This window comes from Alosa sapidissima, chromosome 17, assembly GCF_018492685.1.
Source record: "Alosa sapidissima isolate fAloSap1 chromosome 17, fAloSap1.pri, whole genome shotgun sequence".
NCBI classification, from domain to species: Eukaryota; Metazoa; Chordata; class Actinopteri; order Clupeiformes; family Clupeidae; genus Alosa; species Alosa sapidissima.
Window position 1 is genome coordinate 33,006,861 of NC_055973.1, and position 22,005 is coordinate 33,028,865.

A 22,005-nucleotide genomic window follows, 5' to 3' on the forward strand; every position below is an offset into this window, starting at 1 on the left:
TATAGCACAGAATAGAAGTCACCATCACTGAGTGTTAATTGGGCTGCCAATCTTGCAGTCGCAATAAACTATGGATCCGCAACATTTTCCTGTTCCTATATTCGGTTTTTGTAGGCTAATGTATTTGTGAATGTAGCCTGCACAATGCAAAGAAATAAAAGATAAACTGTGGTGCATTTCTATACTCATAGAAATTAACATTGCAACACCAGAGATCTCTTCTATGATCTCATCCAAGAAAGATCTTCTTTGACTGGTTAGTTTTTTTAACATTTATTTTATCTAATGACATAGCAAACATGATGAATTGAATCCACATATCCTTGCACTTTAGCCTAAAACCATGAGACTGAAAGCTAATTGCGTTCACGTTCTACTTAAAGTGACAGGCACTCAATTAGATTTAGCCTACACACCACAAATGATATTAAAGACAAGTGTAGCCTAATAAATTAAATATCAATGTGATGTATTCAAATTGCTAAATATGTTTATCTATTAGTAATTATGCAGATCATAACAAATATAAATATAAAGTTTATATGAATTCCAAAATATGAAATAGAAACCTATGACAACCATCACTTACTATGTGTGTGTGTGTGTGTGTGTGTGTGTGTGTGTGTGTATGTGTGTATGCTTGTGTGTCTTGTGTGTGTGTGGAGGGTCAATCAAATTCTGTGATTGCCAATGATGTGAATGATCTCACAAATCACACAAACCAAATCAAATTAATAAAAATCGCAAAAGTATCGAAATCAAGATTGTTCACTTAGTATTGATATTGAAATAATAATGTTGGTATCGTAACAACAGGAGTTGGGGATGTGTCCCCACCAAAGCTGAGACCAAACCTACACCCTTGTGCAGTTGTGAAGAGACAACATTTTCCATCACTTTAGAGATAAATGGGGTGATAGTTTTTTAGACACTTAGTATCCAGGTTAGGATTTTTAAGCAGAGGAATGGTGCCAGTAGCTAGGCAGGAGTTAATGCTAGGGCCAACGGTATCAAAACTATCCTCTACATGAATCAAACAGTTAAATAGCTGAATTATCAAACAAAGTATTTACATGCACAGAGGATAGATCTATCAATATATAAAAGTTACATATTTTCTCTTAGGTAATGGCAAGTCAAGATATAATATGCAGCTAGGCATGTGCAGTCTGTTTCCTCTCCCAATAGTATACATGTTTTCATTTGTGGAGATAGATTTTGAAATTCTTTTATATGTGTATATAATAATATGTGTATTTAATACTACTAAGTTTTCTACATTATTTATACAGAAACTGCAGTTCCTCATATGTCTAGGCACCCATGTTTGTTGATGTCTGCCTGTTTCTATGTGTAGGCTATGGTCACTGATTCTGTATTTTGTCAGTGTTGTTATGTTTTTTTCTGTCTTTGATGTTATTTAAATATGGCGCTATGCAGTAGTTCTGTTCAGGGCTCTGTATATCTCTAGTCTAGCAGGCTTATGCAAAATTCCAGAATTGAATTGAAACTGGCTCTTAAATTCCAATTCAATTCTTGAATTTCACTTGCATTTCAATTGAGGTAGCAAACAGGAAGCAGAATTGCAATTTGAATTGTGCACAACCCTGTAGTCTAGTCTAATCTTCTGTGTGTGTGAGTTTGTGTTTGTGTTTGTGTTTACGCGTATCCATGGTCACGCATATTCAAAGCAGAAGTTAGAAGATGACCACATGAGAGTAATTCTGTGTCTGCGTGTGGGAGTTTGTTTTAATATGAAAAGCTGAATTTGCATTGATACAAATATATACAGTAATAGGAACAAAGTGAAAGAAGATACTATTATTATGCTACCATCATTACCTTCCATGATGACCACATAATCCTCACTTTCAGTGAATCTCTCTCCAAGTGCTGTGTACCAAATAGAGATAGAGAAAGTAGTACATTAAGGGCTTACTGTGTTAAGGGCTTACTGTGTTTGCTAACAATGACTGCAAGCTATGGTACACACCACTTGTCTTTTACACATTACATTCCTGTCTTGAGAGCTGTGGTTTAAATAACCTTTTGTTGTTGCTCGACATGTCAATCAGATCTGTAGAATGAAAGGGCTTTAGCCAGCCTCAATGCAGGCTATCCTGTTTTTAAACTGAGCAGCACTGACGCAAGTACTGACAGAGGCGTACAGGGCTGGGTCAGGCATTGCATATGAATCAGAGGAGAAACACTTTAGTCTAAACACTCTAAAATATAAATGGTTCCTAAGAGCGATGCCATAGAGGAACCTTTTGTAGTACTTTAAAGAACCAAATGTGATAGTTCTGTGAAGAACCATTTAGGAAAATGCAAACAGGTATGAAAATAGTCTTTCTGAAGAACCATTTCCAATGTGAAAGAACTTTTTACTTGATGTACTTGATGTTAGGCGGAGATCACATCAGCCAGTGGGAAGTGGCAGCGGTAAACGTAATGCAACGCTCAGACCATAATTATATACAGTAAATAAATATAATTATATAATAAAGTTTTATTTCGTTCCTAAGCAACACAAGCGGTTGTCAATTGAATACACGCGCGTTGCGCTTTGAAAGTTGAACCAAGTTCAACGCTCAGCTTGTTCAACACTAGCGTTACGCCAGAGTTGCCACTATTCCGCTGCCGAACCACAGAGACCAATAAGAAAACCTGCCGCTGCCGGACCACAGAGACCAATAGGAAACCTGCCGCTGCCGAACCACAGAGACCAATAGGAAACCTGCTGCTGCCGAACCACAGAGACCAATAGGAAACCTGCCGCTGCCGGACCACAGAGACCAATAGGAAACCTGCCGCTGCCGCTGGCTGATGTGATCCCCGTCTTAAGGTTCAGCACAAAGCCATGGAACCATATGCCCCCTTACACACACCATTACGCCATTACACCCCACACACACACCATTACGCCATACCTCCCTCACACACACCATTACACCCCACACACACACACCATTACGCCCCACACACACACCATTACGCCCCACACACACACCATTACGCCCCACACACACACCATTACGCCCCACACACACACACCATTACACCATACCTCCCTCACACACACACACCATTACACCATTACACCCCACACACACACACACACACCATTACACCATACCTCCCTCACACACACACACCATTACACCATTACACCCCACACACACACACACACCATTACACCATACCTCCCTCACACACACACACCATTACACCATACCTCCCTCACACACACACACACACACACCATTACACCATACCTCCCTCACACACACACACCATTACACCATTACACCCCACACACACACACATACCATTACACCATACCTCCCTCACACACACACACCATTACACCATACCTCCCTCACACACACACACACACACACCATTACACCATACCTCCCTCACACACACACACACCATTACACCATACCTCCCTCACACACACACACACACACACCATTACACCATACCTCCCTCACACACACACACACACACACACCATTACACCATACCTCCCTCACACACACACACACACACACACACCATTACACCATACCTCCCTCACACACACACACACACACCATTACACCCCACACACACACACACACACACACCATTACACCATACCTCCCTCACACACACACACACACACCATTACACCATACCTCCCTCACACACACACACACACACCATTACACCATACCTCCCTCACACACACACACACACCATTACACCCCACACACACACACTCACGCACCATTACACCATACCTCCCTCACACACACACACACACACCATTACACCATACCTCCCTCACACACACACACACACCATTACACCCCACACACACACACACACACACACCATTACACCCCACACACACACACACACACACACACACCATTACACCATACCTCCCTCACACACACACACACACACCATTACACCATACCTCCCTCACACACACACACACACACCATTACACCATACCTCCCTCACACACACACACACACCATTACACCATACCTCCCTCACACACACACACACACACCATTACACCATACCTCCCTCACACACACACACACACACACACACCATTACACCCCACACACACACACACACACACCATTACACCATACCTCCCTCACACACACACACACACCATTACACCCCACACACACACACACACCATTACACCATACCTCCCTCACACACACACACACACCATTACACCCCACACACACACACTCACGCACCATTACACCATACCTCCCTCACACACACACACACACACCATTACACCCCACACACACACACACCATTACACCATACCTCCCTCACACACACACACACACCATTACACCATACCTCCCTCACACACACACACACACCATTACACCATACCTCCCTCACACACACACACACACCATTACACCATACCTCCCTCACACACACACTCACACCATTACACCATACCTCCCTCACACACACACCATTACACCATACCTCCCTCACACACACACACACACACCATTACACCCCACACACACACACTCACGCACCATTACACCATACCTCCCTCACACACTCACGCACCATTACACCATACCTCCCTCACACACACACACACACACACACCATTACACCATACCTCCCTCACACACACACACACACACACACCATTACACCATACCTCCCTCACACACACACACCATTACACCATACCTCCCTCACACACACACACCATTACACCATACCTCCCTCACACACACACACACACACCATTACACCCCACACACACACACTCACGCACCATTACACCATACCTCCCTCACACACACACACACACACCATTACACCATACCTCCCTCACACACACTCACGCACCATTACACCATACCTCCCTCACACACACACACACCATTACACCCCACACACACACACTCACGCACCATTACACCATACCTCCCTCACACACACACACCATTACACCCCACACACACACACTCACGCATCATTACACCATACCTCCCTCACACACACACACACCATTACACCATACCTCCTCTCCACACATGCACACACCAACCCCACCCCCCCCACACACACAAACACACAACATGCCCCCTCCCCCCACACACACAGGTACACCACCATCCTCCACACACAACATTACCCCCCCTCCCACACACACACACACATTTAGATAGATAGATAGATAGATAGATAGATACTTTATTGATCCCCAAGGGGAAATTCAAGGGTCTCAGTAGCATACAGACATAACACACAACATGCACTTACAGCACAATGGTAAACATAAGTATAAGTATAAACATATAACTAAACTCCACTGTACAATAAAGACAGTAGAAGATAAGAAAGATAAGAAAACTAACAAAACTAAATACTAAATACACTTTTTAAATTAAATTAAGAAAGTCCAATGTGCTTGAGGGTGATCAAGCATAAGACGCTTGTAGTGACAGGGCCGGGACTGGTGAGGTGCTAAAGGGAGTGAGTGTCATGGTGAAGGTGCAAACAGTAGTCCAACATTAGTCCAACCAGGGGCGCCTGCAGGAATTAATGCTATGGTACGCACACCCAAAAAAAAAAATCACGCGTGGATAATATTAGTCTGTTTCCCGGTTTTAGCCCCATGCATTGGTCAGCAAAAAAGTAGCCTACATAGCATGACAACATGCAACAACGTATACAATGACCTATTCATTTGGACAACTTCATACAGCCCTATACAGTTATAAAGTTACCTTTAGTTTTGTTCTAGCGTACCGTGACGTCTGGCTTTAAACAGCTGTAGCCTAATGCAGTTTAACGTTCTGACAGCCTACCTTGTTCTTGCCCATCTGGAATAACTCCTCTAGCTTTGCTGACTCCATACTTTCTGTTTTCGTTGTTTAAACTTGTGATATGCATGATGAGTATTGAGTTAGTGAATTAGCTCAACATTGTGTGCTGATAACCATATATAGATAGCCGAGTAAAATAAAACAACAAGTAGCCTTGTTGCGTGCCTGCGTGCGTATTCTGTCTCCTGCTCAAACAAAATGTGTGCATGTTAATTTTGATAATGTGTTCACTAAGTTACTAATAGAAAATTGTAAATAGCCTGATGGTATGCAGCTAATGGGATACTGTGCATAGTTGGGAAGGTATGGTGGGCCAATTTGGTGTGAATACACATTACACACACACAAGGGAAATTTTCTCTCATTGTTGAGTAGCCTGATGGTACGCACAGTGCTACGGACGTACACCTGCAGGCGCGCCTGAGTCCAACAGTGCAACAGTGCAAGAGTAAGGTCTAGAGACCAGCATAAATAATATGGACAAATAGGAGAGTAAAGTTTAATGTATACAAGGTAAAATAAAAAAAACTATTTCAGTGCAAGAACAGGTTGAGGTAATAGGGTTATAGCCATTCATTCATTCAGTATTGTAGCAGAAGGCTGACCGCAGCCATTGATCATGTGTGCTAATAAAGCATGAAAAACAGTGTAGCATGAAAAAGCATGAAAAACCACTACCCCCACCCAAACACACACCATTATACCCCCCCCCCCCAACACACACACACACACACACACACACACACACACTCTCACACACCATTACACCATACCCAAACACACACACCATTACATCACTCCCTCCCCCCCCCCACACTCAAACACGCAACATACCCCCTCCTCACACACACAGGTACATCCCCCTCCCCCTCACACCCTATTACCCCCCACAAACACACACACACACACACACCATTTCATCATCCATTTCATCATCAGAAGATGAGCACTAACAATCCCCTGTATATTCTTCTTGGACTGTTGATATACTCTAGATTCTTTTGAAAAAGTTTGCTGGTGGCAAGTGGTTGAACTGACTGACGCAGTGGCTATGACTTCTAAGGATAGAAACAGCTGCCTGTAAATCAATTATTTGCTTTGAAGTTCCAAGTTAAGTTGCCAATTAACGATGGGAACTGGTTCTACAAGAAGTATGAAGGAAGTGTGACAGATATCATGCATGTGTGTCTCACATACTCACTGTGTTGGGTCACAAAGTCACAGTGTTGGGTCACATACTCACTGTGTTGTTTCACTGTGTTGGGTCACATACTCACTGTGTTGTTTCACATACTCACTGTGTTGGGTCACAAAGTCACAGTGTTGGGTCACATACTCACTGTGTTGGGTCACATACTCACTGTGTTGTTTCTGCCCTGGCTATTCTTGCCCACACTTCCTAGCTCATGGGTACTTCATGTATGACTCCAAGGCTGTTCTGGGCGACTGCCAAGACTACTGGACCTTCCGGGAGCGCGAGCGCATCCCTCTGCTCTTCCAGGTGACGGTGTGCGTGGACGTGCGCGTGCTCTCGCCGGGCCCCTGGCTGGCGTTCTCCTACAGCTCCCCCCGCGCGCCGCGCTACGACCTGGCGCTGGAGGGCGATGCGGGCTCGCTGCACGCCTGGCTCCTGGGCGTGCGCCACCACTTCCCCGTGCGTCTGGAGCCCCAGGCCTGGCACCGGCTCTGCCTGCGGCGCGACTCGCTCCGCAACACCTTCAGCCTCGAGGTGGACGGCAGGAGCGACGCCCAGCACCAGCGCACCGTCATCGCCCGACTCATCCCCCCCAACGGTGAGCTGACGCTGGGCTGCCGGCCGTGGGATGCCCACCCTGGGTCCGACCCCCGGGGGAAGGTGGAGCTCTACCTGTTCCGCGTGTGGGAGGACGTGGAGCAGCACCAGGCCTGCGAGGACGGCTCAGTGGCCGGCTGGGAGTCGCGGATGTGGGCCGTCACTCACCCCAGGACCCAAGTCCGGGATGACCAGCTGTATTGTGGTAAGATGAATCAGCATGTGACATGACTTAGACAGACACACAGACACACAGATACACACACAGACACACAGACACACACACAGACACACAGACACACACACAGACAGACAGACAGACACACAGACAGTACTTTATTGCTCACCAAAGGGACATTTACTTAACTTCATTTAGAGGTAGAGGTACCGTAATTTCCCAACTGTTAGCCGCGGCTTATACATTGATTTTGCAAAATTTCTTCAGCTATGAGGTTACAGTTTTTCTTGATTGTTTACGCACATTTTCTGAAAGAAAGTAATACACGGTGGCAGTTAATATGGTTTAGTTTCTTTTAACTTGCATAAAACATTGTCCTGTGGCTTATACACAATGCAGCTAATAAACAGGAAATGACTGGAACTGGAACGGCCAACCTGCTCCAAACACACACACAGTCAACACTTAGTCCCATTCAAATGTGCCGGTGAGGAAGTGTCGCTGTCTGCCATGCACACTGCTTTTAAGTAAAGCTTTCTTTGGAAAGCTACAGAGGACTTCCCTCCCCCCTGGTGTTAAAAGAAAACATGCTTGTCTTTGTGAGTTTTATCATGCTTGTCTATGTGAGTTTTATCATGAAAAGAGTTTATATAAAAGATTTAATTTACTCTGTTTTCCAAAAGTTGATGTAAGTTTGTTTATGTTTATTTATATTTATATCCTCATTATTGAACACACATCAGTTAAAACCTCTCCTGCCAGGGCTACATCAGTGAGAACAGTAGCCTCTCCTGCCAGGGCTACATCAGTAAGCACATTAACTGACCATGAACGGGGGGGGTGCTATAGTGCATGTATTATGCTTCTCAGTATTTCTGTTGTAGAAAACCTTGGAAAAGGATGGCCTTTTATTATCCTTCAGTTTGAAAAAGACCAAATCTTTTTCAAATGTGCATGACTTTGGCTTTGGGTGTGTAGCTGCATGCTGTCTCCTCACTGTCTCATTGATCTCTCAGGCAAGACCAGGAGGAAACGGAACAGTGGTGTCAAATCAGGAGGTACGTTTTGTGGTGGTGGTGTGTCCTTACCTGTTCCTCTGAGTCTTGATTTACCAATGCTTCTCAACGTGTGTGTCAAAGACATGAAGATAGCATTCAAATCAAGAGACACTCTGCCTGTGCTCTGACCCTCTGGGCAAACAAACTAATGATTGTTGTGTAATGCTATTTGGAGATGTGCATTCCCAGTCTTTGCTTGACGTGCTATGAACCGAGTATTCATAAAGCATTATAAATACATTTACAAAGAGTTATAAACCAATCATAAATCCTCATAGTTATTGGCACACATAGTTATATATCTAAATGTCAATAATTATTAAGTATAAGTATATATACTTTTTTGATCCCGTGAGGGAAATTTGGTCTCTGCATTTAACCCAATCGGCACACAGTGAACACACAGTGAGGTGAAGCACACACTAATCCCGGCGCAGTGAGCTGCCTGCTACAATGGCGGCGCTCGGGGAGCAGTGAGGGGTTAGGTGCCTTGCTCAAGGGCACTTCAGCCGCGGCCCACTGGTCGGGGCTCGAACCGGCAACCCTCCGGTTACGCACACACACACACACACACACACACACACACACACACACACACACACACACACACACACACACACACACACACACACACACACACACACACACACACACACACAAAAAATCAACCAAAAAAATGTCACATCAGTTTGACAAAGAGAGGAGGAGCTGTGGAGTTTGTGCCAGATAATGAGAAAATAAACTCAACAAAAGAGTACCATGGAGTGTGCAAACTTTTTTCCTAAAAAAAACTTGACTTTTTTTGTTCAGCAAAACAAATATAATTGAAAAAAATATGATTGAAATGAAAATTTCATTTGCCATTTCATTTCATGCCATATCACATCAACTTGTTAGCACATTTGTTTTGATCTGCAATATAAGCAGTCTTTGATAGTGCCGTCTTTATGGGAGAAGATATAAATGAATTGTGTTCAATATCAGTGATAAATACAGACATCTCATCGTCCTTGAGCTGTTCTCAGATCGCGGTACTGTCCCTCCCCCCTGATTAATTGTGATTTCTCTGCAAGGCCAACCATATTGCACATTGTTTTGGGGAATTGGTGCATACATTATGTCTGCCTCTCAGTATTGCTGTTATGAAAAGTGTATGCTTATACTTTAAGGGAAGGGTGGGTTTTATTTCCGATTAAAGTTCGAAAGAGACCACATCTTTTTCAAACGAGCATGCCTTTTTCTATCCTTACATTGCTAGAATTGATTTGGGTGTGTAGATTCATGCTGTCCTCCTCCTCCGTATCGCATTGATTTCATAGGCAGTTCATCAAATGGATGCAACAATAATGGCCAGAGTATTAACCATAACCCCAATTGTGATAGCAGTGGTGAAATGGTCGCAAGTGAGTATCCTCTGCTGATGGTGGTTGTGGTGTGCAAGTGAGTATCCTCTGCTGATGGTGGTTGTGGTGTGCAAGTGAGTATCCTCTGCTGATGGTGGTTGTGGTGTGCAGGACGTTGGCCTCTGTGTCTGGGCTGCTGTGAGTGTCACCAAACACAACAACAACAACAACGACAACAACACAGTACATTTATATAGCGCTTTTCTCAACACTCAAAGCGCTTCACATGGAAAGGGGAACCTGACTAAATGATGTTTTATAAACAAAGTTCGGGTGGAGCCTTCGGGATGATTGACAGCAATCAACTCACCCACTGCCGCCGCAGGGTAGGCCTATTTAAGCCGACCTCCTTTTCCATACGTCACACGCTCCGACGTTAGAGAAATCATCCCCCCTCCTCCCCCTACTCCTCCATTTCACCAACTGCCCTGTTACTCATCCTCCTTACACAGGGGGGTGCAAGCGGTCATCGCTCTATCGCGATGTCCGCTCCAGGCACTCCAGGACCACGGACAGCTACCTTGCCAAACACGCACTTCTCCCATACATTCTAGTCTAGCTGAAGCAATCATATAGAAGGGCGAACTAGTGAACCACCAGCAATGTGTAGCACCCACCTGGCTGATGCACGGCAGCCATTATGCGCCAGAATGCTCACCACACACCAGGTGGAGGTGGAGAGAGAGGGAGTGAATGAGCCAATTACAGTGGGGGATGATTAGACACAAACATACACACTGTACTGATCCAGAAAGCAAACAGGCAACATACTAATAACTAATATACAGTATACTGTTCACACAACATGAAGGAAGGTATTTAGCAGACACGGTTAGCTGTGCTTTGCCTGTGTGTGTGTCCTATCACGTCTGCAAATGTTTCTGTGCTTTGCAATGTGCGTGGCAAAATAAAAGTTAGCACTCCACATCAAGAGACCCGCTGGTGCCACAGCGGCACTGAGCACAAACAAATGATTGTTGTCTCTTGAATATTCTCAAATGCGTTCTCTCATATACTTCCTCATTCTATTCCAGCTACAGGCTCTCCAGGCGGCAAAGAGTTATTTGTCTCCACAGCTGGTAAGTGCAGCCGGCCACTCTCTCCACACCTCGTACTACTCTCTTCCTCTGTGGGCTCGTATAAAGGGACCCCATCCCCAGATGCTTTACGTTTAAGGTATTTGGCAGCAAACATTTGGAAAGTGTGACCTGTTTTTTCTTAATGTACTGTATATACATTAAGAAAAAACAGGTCACACTTTACTTGGATAATCCTCCCACAGACTGTTCAATAAACAACAAACTAATAACAACTATCTGTTGACACTGTTTATGACACTGTCACGATTTATGGTTATGGTTAAGGTTAAGGTTAGGGGCTGAATTTTATTAAAGGGATGTTCAGTAATTGTTTAACAACTTGACTGAACTTGACCCCTAACCTGTTAAAGGTGCAGTCAGGGATTACGCAGGAAGTCACATTTGTTTGTGTTTATGTTCATATTTAGATTTATTAGCAGACGCTTTTGTGCAAAAAATAAAATGTACCCCAGAGAGGTGTCTCACCCCTACCTTCAGTATTCCCAGAGAGGTGTCTCACCCCTACCTTCAGTATTCCCAGAGAAGTTACACGCAGGGTTTTGTTTTTGTTTGGAGAACAGGCTACCCCCTTTGTTTCTTGTTTTTTTCAGAGCCTGGGCTGCAGACTCAGGGGAAGGGCAGCTAGTGGTCGTGAGGAGATGATTGCTGAATGTGGCACAAAATGTTATGAGCTTGAAATTGCACCAAAATCCCTGACGGCCCCTTTAAGCCACCATTGTTTGTAACTTACTTATTTGACAGCGAACATATAAAAAAACAGAATATTAACAACAATGAATTATGCATAATGCAACAAAATATTGAAATGTAAAAAAAAATAGGATAACCTGCTTACCAATCCAGTAGGCCACAGTACCACCTGCTGAGTGTGTTTGAGCCTTCTAGGGGGAGCCGTGGCCCACTGGTTAGCGCTTCGGACTTGTAACCGGAGGGTTGCCGGTACGAACCCCGACCAGTAGGAACGGCTGAAGTTCCTACTGGTCGTGCCTGAGCAAGGCACCTAACCCCTCACTGCTCACCATTGCAGGCAGCTCACTGCGTCGGGATTAGTGTGTGCTTCACCTCACTGTGTGTTCACTGTGTGCTGAGTGCGTTTCACTAATTCACGGATTGGGATAAATGCAGAGACCAAATTTCCATCACGGGATCAAAAGAGTGTATATATACTTCTACTTGTATACATACATGCTTCTAAACGTTAACGCGCCCACTGCTTCTTCCCTGGTGCTTGCTCTGCTCCGGCCCTCTCAGCGCCAGGCCGGCTCTCCAGCACCTTGCTCTCCCTCCTCTCCAGCAAGCTGACCCCCACCCAGCCGACAGGTCAGTGATGCTGGTGGCCACAGGGCTGTTTATAGGACTGTTTAAATGTATACAGTAACAGGAGTTTTATAGGACTGTTTAAATGTATACAGTAACAGGAGTTTTATAGGACTGTTTAAATGTATAGCAGGACTATTATAGGACTGTTTAAATGTATATCAGGACTTTCATAGGACTGTTTAAATGTATATGTAGGACTGTAAGACCTCTGTGCAGCATGTTCTGTAATCTACACAATCTCTGTTCATCAGGACAGGTTGTGATGCAGTGCAACTTCTCTCAGTTCTGTTCAAACAAAAGTAAGTCTTTCATGGCACGGCAGACTGCCCACTTCATTCGGGAGCTACATTTTAGTCCAGTGGTCAGTATGACAGATGACATGACTGTCCTGAGTTTTGTTTCCTAATAGCATCCCATTACTGGATGATGATCAGTGTAACTGTGCAGGGACAAGCAAAGACGGAAGCAGATCTTAAAGCCTGGGTATGTCACTGACTATTGAGTCTGTCCCGTGTCATGCAAAAGATGTCGTGGGGTCAGACTGGTTTTACGAATGACACTATGCTACAAAACTGGCAATTATCTCTTTCCAAAAAAACAAAACATTTTACTGCTTTGATTCATTGGTAATAAAAGCAAAATAAACATCAAAGTCAAAAGCATGAACCTAAAAGAACTTGGAAAAATAGATGTTTGTCTTGTGTTTAATGGGCTCTGTGTAAATATGTCTACTGAACTTGTTTGTCCTCGTCTCGTTCCCTGTTGTTTTGTCAGCTTCATAAGTCAGTCAGCCATGTTGAGGTAAGCGCGATCCCACACTCACCAAGGCACTGTGTGCTGCTGTTAATATGGCTTCCTTCAGAACAAGCGTAACAATCCATTCTTAATCTTCCAGACCACAGAAATAAACTGTACAGACAAGACCAATATAAAGTAAGTCTTCTAACAGCCTATAATTTACATTGCTTTATTGTAACTTTGAGTTGAGAACAAATGCCTGTTAGATAATCCTGATAATCCTAGTGAAATGATCGTGAAGGCTGCTCTATTGATGATGTTTTGCTTTTCTTTTGTTCCCTCTATTTTGGGTTCTTTGGTTAGATATTCAGGCCACTGGTAGTGCATATTGTGCCATGAAGGTGAATCTTTACGAATCCAACAGCGTACAAGCGGCACATTTGCAACTGCCACAAGCCAACTATGCGTTGTAGTTGAATCTCTTGTCATGCTGTGTAATGGGAAACAGACTTAGTTCTTGGTCGCTCACTGTAGAAATCCCCCACCTGTAGCATGAGGAACTTACTGTAATGTGTATGTCTAAAATTGATTAAATATGACCTGTCATATCTCATGGCCCATTCTCTGCTGCCCCCTATTGTTTAGGAAGACTAACTGCACTGTGCAGCTGGGGCTTAGTGAGCCTGTGGGCCCATGTGGTCTGAAGCAGCAGCTACAGGACGCAGCCAATAACGAGGGCATCCAGGCTACCATCCACGGCAATGTGGAGAGAGTTGGTAAGTGACCAGTTAGTTCGGTCTTTTTACCTGCAGAAAAATCAAAATGGCAAGTTTTAGTGTCCAGAAAATAGCTTTTAGAAACCTCCTATAGTTATGTATCTATATAAATATGAGAGACCTGGTTGCTGATTCAAGTAAAATTCAATCTATCCATTAGGAAGATGTAGTGATTTGTGAATCAGACACCTGGTCCCAAACAGGTGAATCAAGGTGGGTAGGAGTAAATTCAGTTTTGTATCCATTGCATTGTAGGTAAAGGCCTCTGTGTTGATGAAGATATGCTGCCCTCTGGAGGAGAGTTTGTGAGGTGCACCTACCCTCAGCCCTATGCTGGAATGTGCACCTCTACCCAGGCTGTCAACGTCACATGGTGTGTACTCTCTGTACATTGGTTTTGGTTATGTGTCGTATGGGGAACTGCTATGAATGTGTGCACATCTGAGAATGATTTAAATCTATCCAATAATGGCTTCCCAGAGTGTTTGCTATTTAGAATAATCTATGCTCATCGTATGCTTGTTTAATCTTATTAATCATAATAAATGAGTGAACTGTTGAAGAGTCCCTGTGAGCACTTACACATCAAGTCTTTGGTGGACATCACATTTGAAATCAGAAATGTATTCTATTTATTATTCATATAATTAATTCTAAACATGTAAACACATTTGTTCCCCTCAGCTCTGTCATGGACTCTGAGTACGTCCCTGCCACCTCCTCTGACCCTGAGCAAGACTCCTGCCCAAGTGAGTATGACTGACCATCAGCTCCCATCTCAGCATGAAACACCCTGCAGCACATTTCTACTCTGTGAAATATCCTCCATTTTAGTCCTTCAGTGGGCTTACTGTACAGTGTTTTTGAAATATGTTTGTGTTGTGTTGTGTAGTGCAGCTACATATGCAACCTCACACCAACTGGTCTCTATGTCATTATCTATATCACACCAATTTGTCTCTATGCCATTATCTATATCACACCAATTGGTCTATGTCATTATCTATATCTGTCACTTATCCATGCTGTATCCTTTCACTGACCCCTGTCTGTAATTCAGAGAGATGTAGTTTTGTTTGTTTGTTTGTTTGTTTGTTTATTTGTTTGTTTGTTTGTTTGCTTGCTCTGCAGTTGAACAACAAGATAGGTGTAACTGTGAATCCTTCTGCAATGATACACGTGAGTTCCCCAGTTACATTTCACAGCTAGAGTCAACCTCATTAGGTCAACCTTAAAATACGTCAGAAGAGCTGTATTGTCAAGATGTTTGCCTTTATCTGTAGCCTGACGAGCCAGACAGACCCACATTACTGCAAAATGTAGGGTCTGGGGATTCACCATTTGCAGTGCTTGAGGGGCAGGATAATCGGTTGTCTTTCAAATTCCCTCTGCACGCAATAAGATAGCGCTACAAAACACCCATGTGTTTTTCCACCAGCGGTTCAAACTTTTGCCAACTTAAAAAAAGTTTAAATTTTTTTCTGATTGCTTAAGCACATTTTTTGTAACTATGGCTGTTTTTGCAAAACTCTACACACAAATGGCAAAACCTCTCACCCAATCAGCAAAACATTGTAGTTTTCTTGCAAAAGCTAACACACCTTGCTTAACTCTTCACACCTTTGTAAAAATGATGTTTTCGCATCACCCAAAAAAAGACTACATGTGGGGATATTGTCATGTCAGGCCTGGATACGGCATTCCAGAATATATTTTCCCCGGTGCCTTGGACTAGGACATTGCATGTGATGTAGACAGAATTTTGAGAGAGACGACCCGATGTAGACTGATTTGTTTTGTCTCAGTGAAATGCTATTTTGTGTTTTGACTTGGAAAAACACACTTGTGTTTGTTTTGATGTGTGTAAATAAACACTAATACTTGAAGTTGGGATCCCTGTATGTTTACAGAACTATGACAAAAGTATGACCTCAAACTGACATAGTCTACCTTGTGCACAGAGAAAGCAAAAGCCAGATGTGTTTTTTATTCATACCATCAGTGTGTTGTTGGCACATTGTGTGCTTACTATTGTGATGGCTTGTGTTTACTGTTAGATACGAAAACACCATTTTTACGAAGGTGTGAAGAGTTAAGCAAGGTGTGTTAGCTTTTGCAAGAGGACTACAATGTTTTGCTGATTGGGTGAGAGGTTTTGCCATTTGTGTGTAGAGTTTTGCAAAAAAAGCCATAGTTACAAAAAATGTGCTTAAGCAATCAGAAAAAACTGTATTTGTACTGCTTAGGCTGATTGCAAAGGGAACTAATTATCTAAAACAGTTTTTACATGAGAAAGTGTGCCAGAGAGTTGGCAAAATAGTGTAAATAATAGCCATACATGTGTATGATTTGCCAGAAGTGTGTTGATTATTTGGAAATTGAGTGTAAAGCAGTGAGTTGTGTTTACAGTTCCGCAAAAAGAGTGCTGTGCAGTGAATTGTGCCTACAGTTGTGCAAAGTGTGTGTTACAAAATTGCAAACTGAGTGCAAAGCAGTGTTTGTGCTTTTAGTTTTGCGAACTCAGTGGTTTTGCTATAAGTATTAATAGTTTTAGAAATTGTGCTATAAGAATCACAGTTGTGTTTAAGCATTCAGTAACTCGTGTCACACTGTTCGCCAACAGCAACATCTACCTTCTTTGTTTTCAAGTAGCAGGGAATTCACGCCGAACCGTTTCAACTCCATCAATCATTATGTAAAGCCCGCCTAACGACTCTATACACGATGTGATTGGCCCTATCTAAGTTTAATTTTTCCAGCTTGCAAGCCAACAGAGTTGCTAGACTAGCTCTGGCAGCAAATTAAATTTGGTAATGACGCTAGGGTGCATCTAGATTTCTAGTCTGCTTTATCTGTGCAAGAGTGTTTCAGAGTTTTAGTAGTCATTATCCATGTGTGTGTGCATGAGAGGGAGAATGTGTACATAAGTGTGCTTCAGAGTTTTAGTAGTCATTATCCATGTGTGTGTGCATGAGAGAGAGAATGTGTACATAAGAGTGTTTCAGAGTTTTAGTAGTCATTATCCATGTGTGTGTGCATGAGAGAGAGAATGTGTACATAAGAGTGTTTCAGAGTTTTAGTAGTCATTATCCATGTGTGTGTGCATGAGAGAGAGAATGTGTACATAAGAGTGTTTCAGAGTTTTAGTAGTCATTATCCATGTGTGTGTGCATGAGAGAGAGAATGTGTACATAAGAGTGTTTCAGAGTTTTAGTAGTCATTATCCATGTGTGTGTGCATGAGAGAGAGAATGTGTACATAAGTGTGTTTCAGAGTTTTAGTAGTCATTATCCATGTGTGTCAGACTGCACTGTTCTCCTAGCCTGATTAATTGCACTTATTTTTCATTTCTTGCACTCTGTGTTTTAAGACTTTTTATTGTTTATGACCCTAGGTATGTTTTATGTCTGATGACATAAATAATTAAATAATTTTAATTATAATACTTGATGCTTTTATTAATTATTATCTACTATTCTGTTGTCGGACAGGGTAAAACACATTCAGTTGCCTTGTGTATGAAATGCACTATACAAATAAAACTTTAAAAATAAACCTTGCCTTGCCTTGCTCTATGTATGCATGTATGGGCAGCTTGCTGAGAGCTAAACCCTGTGTTTTACTTCCTGTGTTGCCCTACTAAACCCTGTGTTTTACTTCCTGTGTTGCCCTACTAAACCCTGTGTTTTACTTCCTGTGTTGCGCTACTAAACCCTGTGTTTTACTTCCTGTGTTGCGCTACTAAACCCTGTGTTTTACTTCCTGTGTTGCCCTACTAAACCCTGTGTTTTACTTCCTGTGTTGCCCTACTAAACCCTGTGTTTTACTTCCTGTGTTGCCCTACTAAACCCTGTGTTTTACTTCCTGTGTTGCGCTACTAAACCCTGTGTTTTACTTCCTGTGTTGCCCTACTAAACCCTGTGTTTTACTTCCTGTGTTGCCCTACTAAACCCTGTGTTTTACTTCCTGTGTTGCGCTACTAAACCCTGTGTTTTACTTCCTGTGTTGCCCTACTAAACCCTGTGTTTTACTTCCTGTGTTGCCCTACTAAACCCTGTGTTTTACTTCCTGTGTTGCGCTACTAAACCCTGTGTTTTACTTCCTGTGTTGCCCTACTAAACCCTGTGTTTTACTTCCTGTGTTGCCCTACTAAACCCTGTGTTTTACTTCCTGTGTTGCCCTACTAAACCCTGTGTTTTACTTCCTGTGTTGCCCTACTAAACCCTGTGTTTTACTTCCTGTGTTGCCCTACTAAACCCTGTGTTTTACTTCCTGTGTTGCGCTACTCGAACCTGTTTCAGGAGAATATTATTACGCCTTGCGTCTGAACATCACAAGTCCCTCCATCAACCTGACAGACATCCAGAACCTGGTGTGTATTCTCCGTTCAGACTTGTGTGTGGTGTGTGTACACTGTGCATGATCTAATATCTTCCATTCCCTTCCTCAGATCTTCAAAACCCACTCAGACTGTGATTCAGACACGGAGCAGTAAGCACACTCTCCAGCCTACCTTCCCTACCGCCATCCTTAGTGTGCATGCTTGTCTCTGCACATGCTCTGTTGAAGCACACTTCCAGATCTCACAGTCTTCTCTTGCGTTCTTCCTCCCTCTAGGGCTGTCTGTGAAAACATAACTCAGGCATTCAAACATTTCCGGGTAAGTTTGAATTGTGTGTTGCTTGGTTCTCTTGCTTTGAAATTAAATAGTTGTGTGTTGGTGGAGTTCATATTTTGAGTGAATTCTCACACATTTCTGTGAATTTCTGCAGGAGATACATTTGGAATGCCATGGAAATGAAACACGGTACGCATTGTTGAAGTGTGTGTGTGTGTGTGTGTGTGCATAGTGTTGCATGTGATTATATATATTCACATAGAGAAGCATTCAGTAGTAAAGCAAGTATTTCACATAATGAAATGCAACATGGGAATAATTTAGTCCAAAGTGCCTCTGTGTGTGTGTGTGTGTGGCTACATCACATAACTGTATTGCTTTGTGTGTGTGTACACGTGTGTCTGTGTCTGTGTGAGTGTGTGTGTGTGTGTGTGCGTGTGTGCATGTGTGCATGTGTGTGTGTATGTGCGCGTGTGTGCATGTGTGCATGCGTGTGTGCGTGTGTGTGTCTGTGTGTGTGTGTGTCTGCATGTGTGCGTGTGTGCATGCGTGCATGTGTGTGTGTGTGTGTGTGTGTGTGTGCGTGTGTGCGTGTGCGTGTGTGTGTGTGCGTGTGTGTGTGTGTCTCAGGCTTCACAGCTGTATGGTTGCTCTGATGCTGAACAAGCAGCTGGGCGTGTGTGAGGTCAGCAGAGTGATGGCGTATCGGCTGCATCAGAGCAGAGGGGTCTCTTTCGACGGGCGCCTGTCTCGAATGGGTGAGTCACTGTTCACCTCCTCAATGAAATGAAATGTGTGTGTGTGTTTGTGTTATGACGGGCTGCTGTCTCGAATGGGTGAGTCACTGTGCACCTCCTCAATGAAATGTGTGTGTGTGTGTGTGTGTTTGTGTTATGACGGGCTGCTGTCTCGAATTGGTGAGTCACTGTGCACCTCCTCAATGAAATGTGTGCGTGTGTCTGTGTGTGTGTGTTATGGTTGGGCTGCTCTCATGCGAATGGATGAGAGCAAAGCAAAAACACAAAATGGAACCTATTAACACAGACATTCTCATTCATCCAGATGTGTGTCATGAGGCTTTGGTCCCTGCTTTTGTCATGTACTTTACATATGCAACAACACTGCAAGCTCTTTTTACCACTGACAACTGGACAAATCACTTACAAAACAAAGACATCCAATGCAGTTCTTGAACTATACACTATTTCATTACTACACTGTTGCTTTCTGCAGCCTTGCAGCACACACCATTTACATTGGATCTGTAGACCTCGACAGAGTTCTGTTAACTATGCACCATGCTCTTTCACACCTGCAGCAATGTGTGGTGGGTCCGATTCACCTGGCGCGAGGCTGCTGGACTCTAACCTCTCCTGGTTCTCGTCCAGCCTCACTGTGCCTGACTTCTGTGCTGCTCAACTCAACAGCTCCCTGACATGGTAAGTGGAGTTGACTATAGCGGAATACACGGTATAGGACTGTGACATATTACCAACCGTCACGTATGTCCAACCTCTTACATGTAACTGTTAGTGCAAGTGATCGCTAGTTATGAGTAATGGATGACACATGTATGTTTTATGCTATGTATGTTAATGATGAAGATGTTTGAGAGATGTTTTGTGTGTGTGTGTGTGTGTGTATTTTTGTTTGTAACAGCAAAAAGAATGAGACCAAGGCAGTACTTCTCAGTGATACCTGTCAGGAAACCTGGCCAGGAAACCATAGCAACACCACCGCCACCACCACCACTGCTGTTCCTCCAAACACGACTCAATTGAACACCACTGCTGTTCCTCCAAACACTACACAATCTAACACTACAAGTGTTTCTCCAAACACTACACAATCTAACACTACAAGTGTTTTTCCAAACACGACTCAATTTAACACCACTGCTGTTCCTCCAAACACTACACAATCTAACACCACAAGTGTTCCTCCAAACACGACTCAATTTAACACCACTGCTGTTCCTCCAAACACTACACAATCTAACACTACAAGTGTTTCTCCAAACACTACACAATCTAACACCACAAGTGTTCCTCCAAACACGACTCAATTTAACACCACTGCTGTTCCTCCAAACACTTCACAATTGAACACCACAGGTGTACCATACACTTCTCAATACAATACAACATTAACACAAAACAACACTGAATTTAATGACACAACCTTACAGCATAACACCACCCAGTTTTACACCACAACGCTACCACCAAATACCACTCAATTTAACACCACAACTGTTCCTCAGAACACTACACAATTTACCATATCAACACAAAACAGCACGTTGTTTAACTCTACAACAGTATGGAGGAACAGCACCCTATTTAGCACCACAACACCATTTCCACTCAACACAACACAAATGTATACAACGAGAAATGAATCATTACACAATGGATCGTACATGAACACAACTGCTTTGCCCATTAATGTTACGCAATCTGCCACAATTTACACGTCTCTGAACTCAACAAACTTTATCACAGCAGATGTATCACCAACTTCCTCACATAATATCACCACTTCAAGCCCTCAGTTGAACACAACAGAGTCGTTTACAGATTTGCCATCATATCTTAATGCCACCCAGGACTATAACTCAACATCCATTCCACTTACGACAGCTTCTCAAAATGCAAGTTCTTCACCAACAACACTGGGTGTTAATTCTACTACTAGTGGAGCAAATGCCACCCTGAATGTGACGAGCAGCTACCCAGCAGGCCCTGTGCTGAACCAGACAGTTCCCATGGTAACAACACCAGAGCAGAACACAACAACGCAGCGCGAGAACGTCTCCTTGGTTCCAGCCGTTCCAGACAGGACCACTGCCCCGGCAACCATGACCCTCACCACCCCTGCAACCACAACCCAGCCCGGGGCCCAGTCCACAGGAGTGCTTTCTATAAACCCAAACGCCACAATGCCAGCAGAGGCTAGCACAGCCACCACAACAACATCTACAGCTTCGCCTTCTGATCCAGAAGGGTCATCTCGGACCACCATCTCTACAGTCACTACAGGTACGAGAGAAACAGTGGAGGCTATATCTACCTCACAGCAAAGCGATGTTACTAGATAACTGGCTTACAAAGGTTTTCACTTCCATTTATCTC

The 22,005-nt window shown here is 43.5% G+C and overlaps 1 protein-coding gene across 1 annotated transcript in view; it reads left to right on the forward strand.

Annotated features, from left to right (window-relative positions):
• Positions 1-22,005, forward strand: part of LOC121687832 (adhesion G-protein coupled receptor G2-like) — a 43,791-nt gene that overhangs the window by 11,606 nt on the left and 10,180 nt on the right. Inside the window, exons 3-22 of the mRNA XM_042066948.1 lie at positions 7,292-7,885; positions 8,875-8,916; positions 10,236-10,319; positions 11,354-11,398; positions 12,671-12,739; positions 12,991-13,038; positions 13,149-13,222; positions 13,514-13,540; positions 13,635-13,672; positions 14,123-14,253; positions 14,509-14,626; positions 14,938-15,002; positions 15,385-15,432; positions 18,555-18,625; positions 18,704-18,744; positions 18,871-18,913; positions 19,026-19,060; positions 19,502-19,629; positions 20,190-20,310; positions 20,531-21,912. Of these exons, the coding sequence (XP_041922882.1) occupies positions 7,292-7,885; positions 8,875-8,916; positions 10,236-10,319; positions 11,354-11,398; positions 12,671-12,739; positions 12,991-13,038; positions 13,149-13,222; positions 13,514-13,540; positions 13,635-13,672; positions 14,123-14,253; positions 14,509-14,626; positions 14,938-15,002; positions 15,385-15,432; positions 18,555-18,625; positions 18,704-18,744; positions 18,871-18,913; positions 19,026-19,060; positions 19,502-19,629; positions 20,190-20,310; positions 20,531-21,912 (3,204 nt within the window). The remainder of the gene's footprint in view (positions 1-7,291; positions 7,886-8,874; positions 8,917-10,235; positions 10,320-11,353; positions 11,399-12,670; positions 12,740-12,990; positions 13,039-13,148; positions 13,223-13,513; positions 13,541-13,634; positions 13,673-14,122; positions 14,254-14,508; positions 14,627-14,937; positions 15,003-15,384; positions 15,433-18,554; positions 18,626-18,703; positions 18,745-18,870; positions 18,914-19,025; positions 19,061-19,501; positions 19,630-20,189; positions 20,311-20,530; positions 21,913-22,005) is intronic.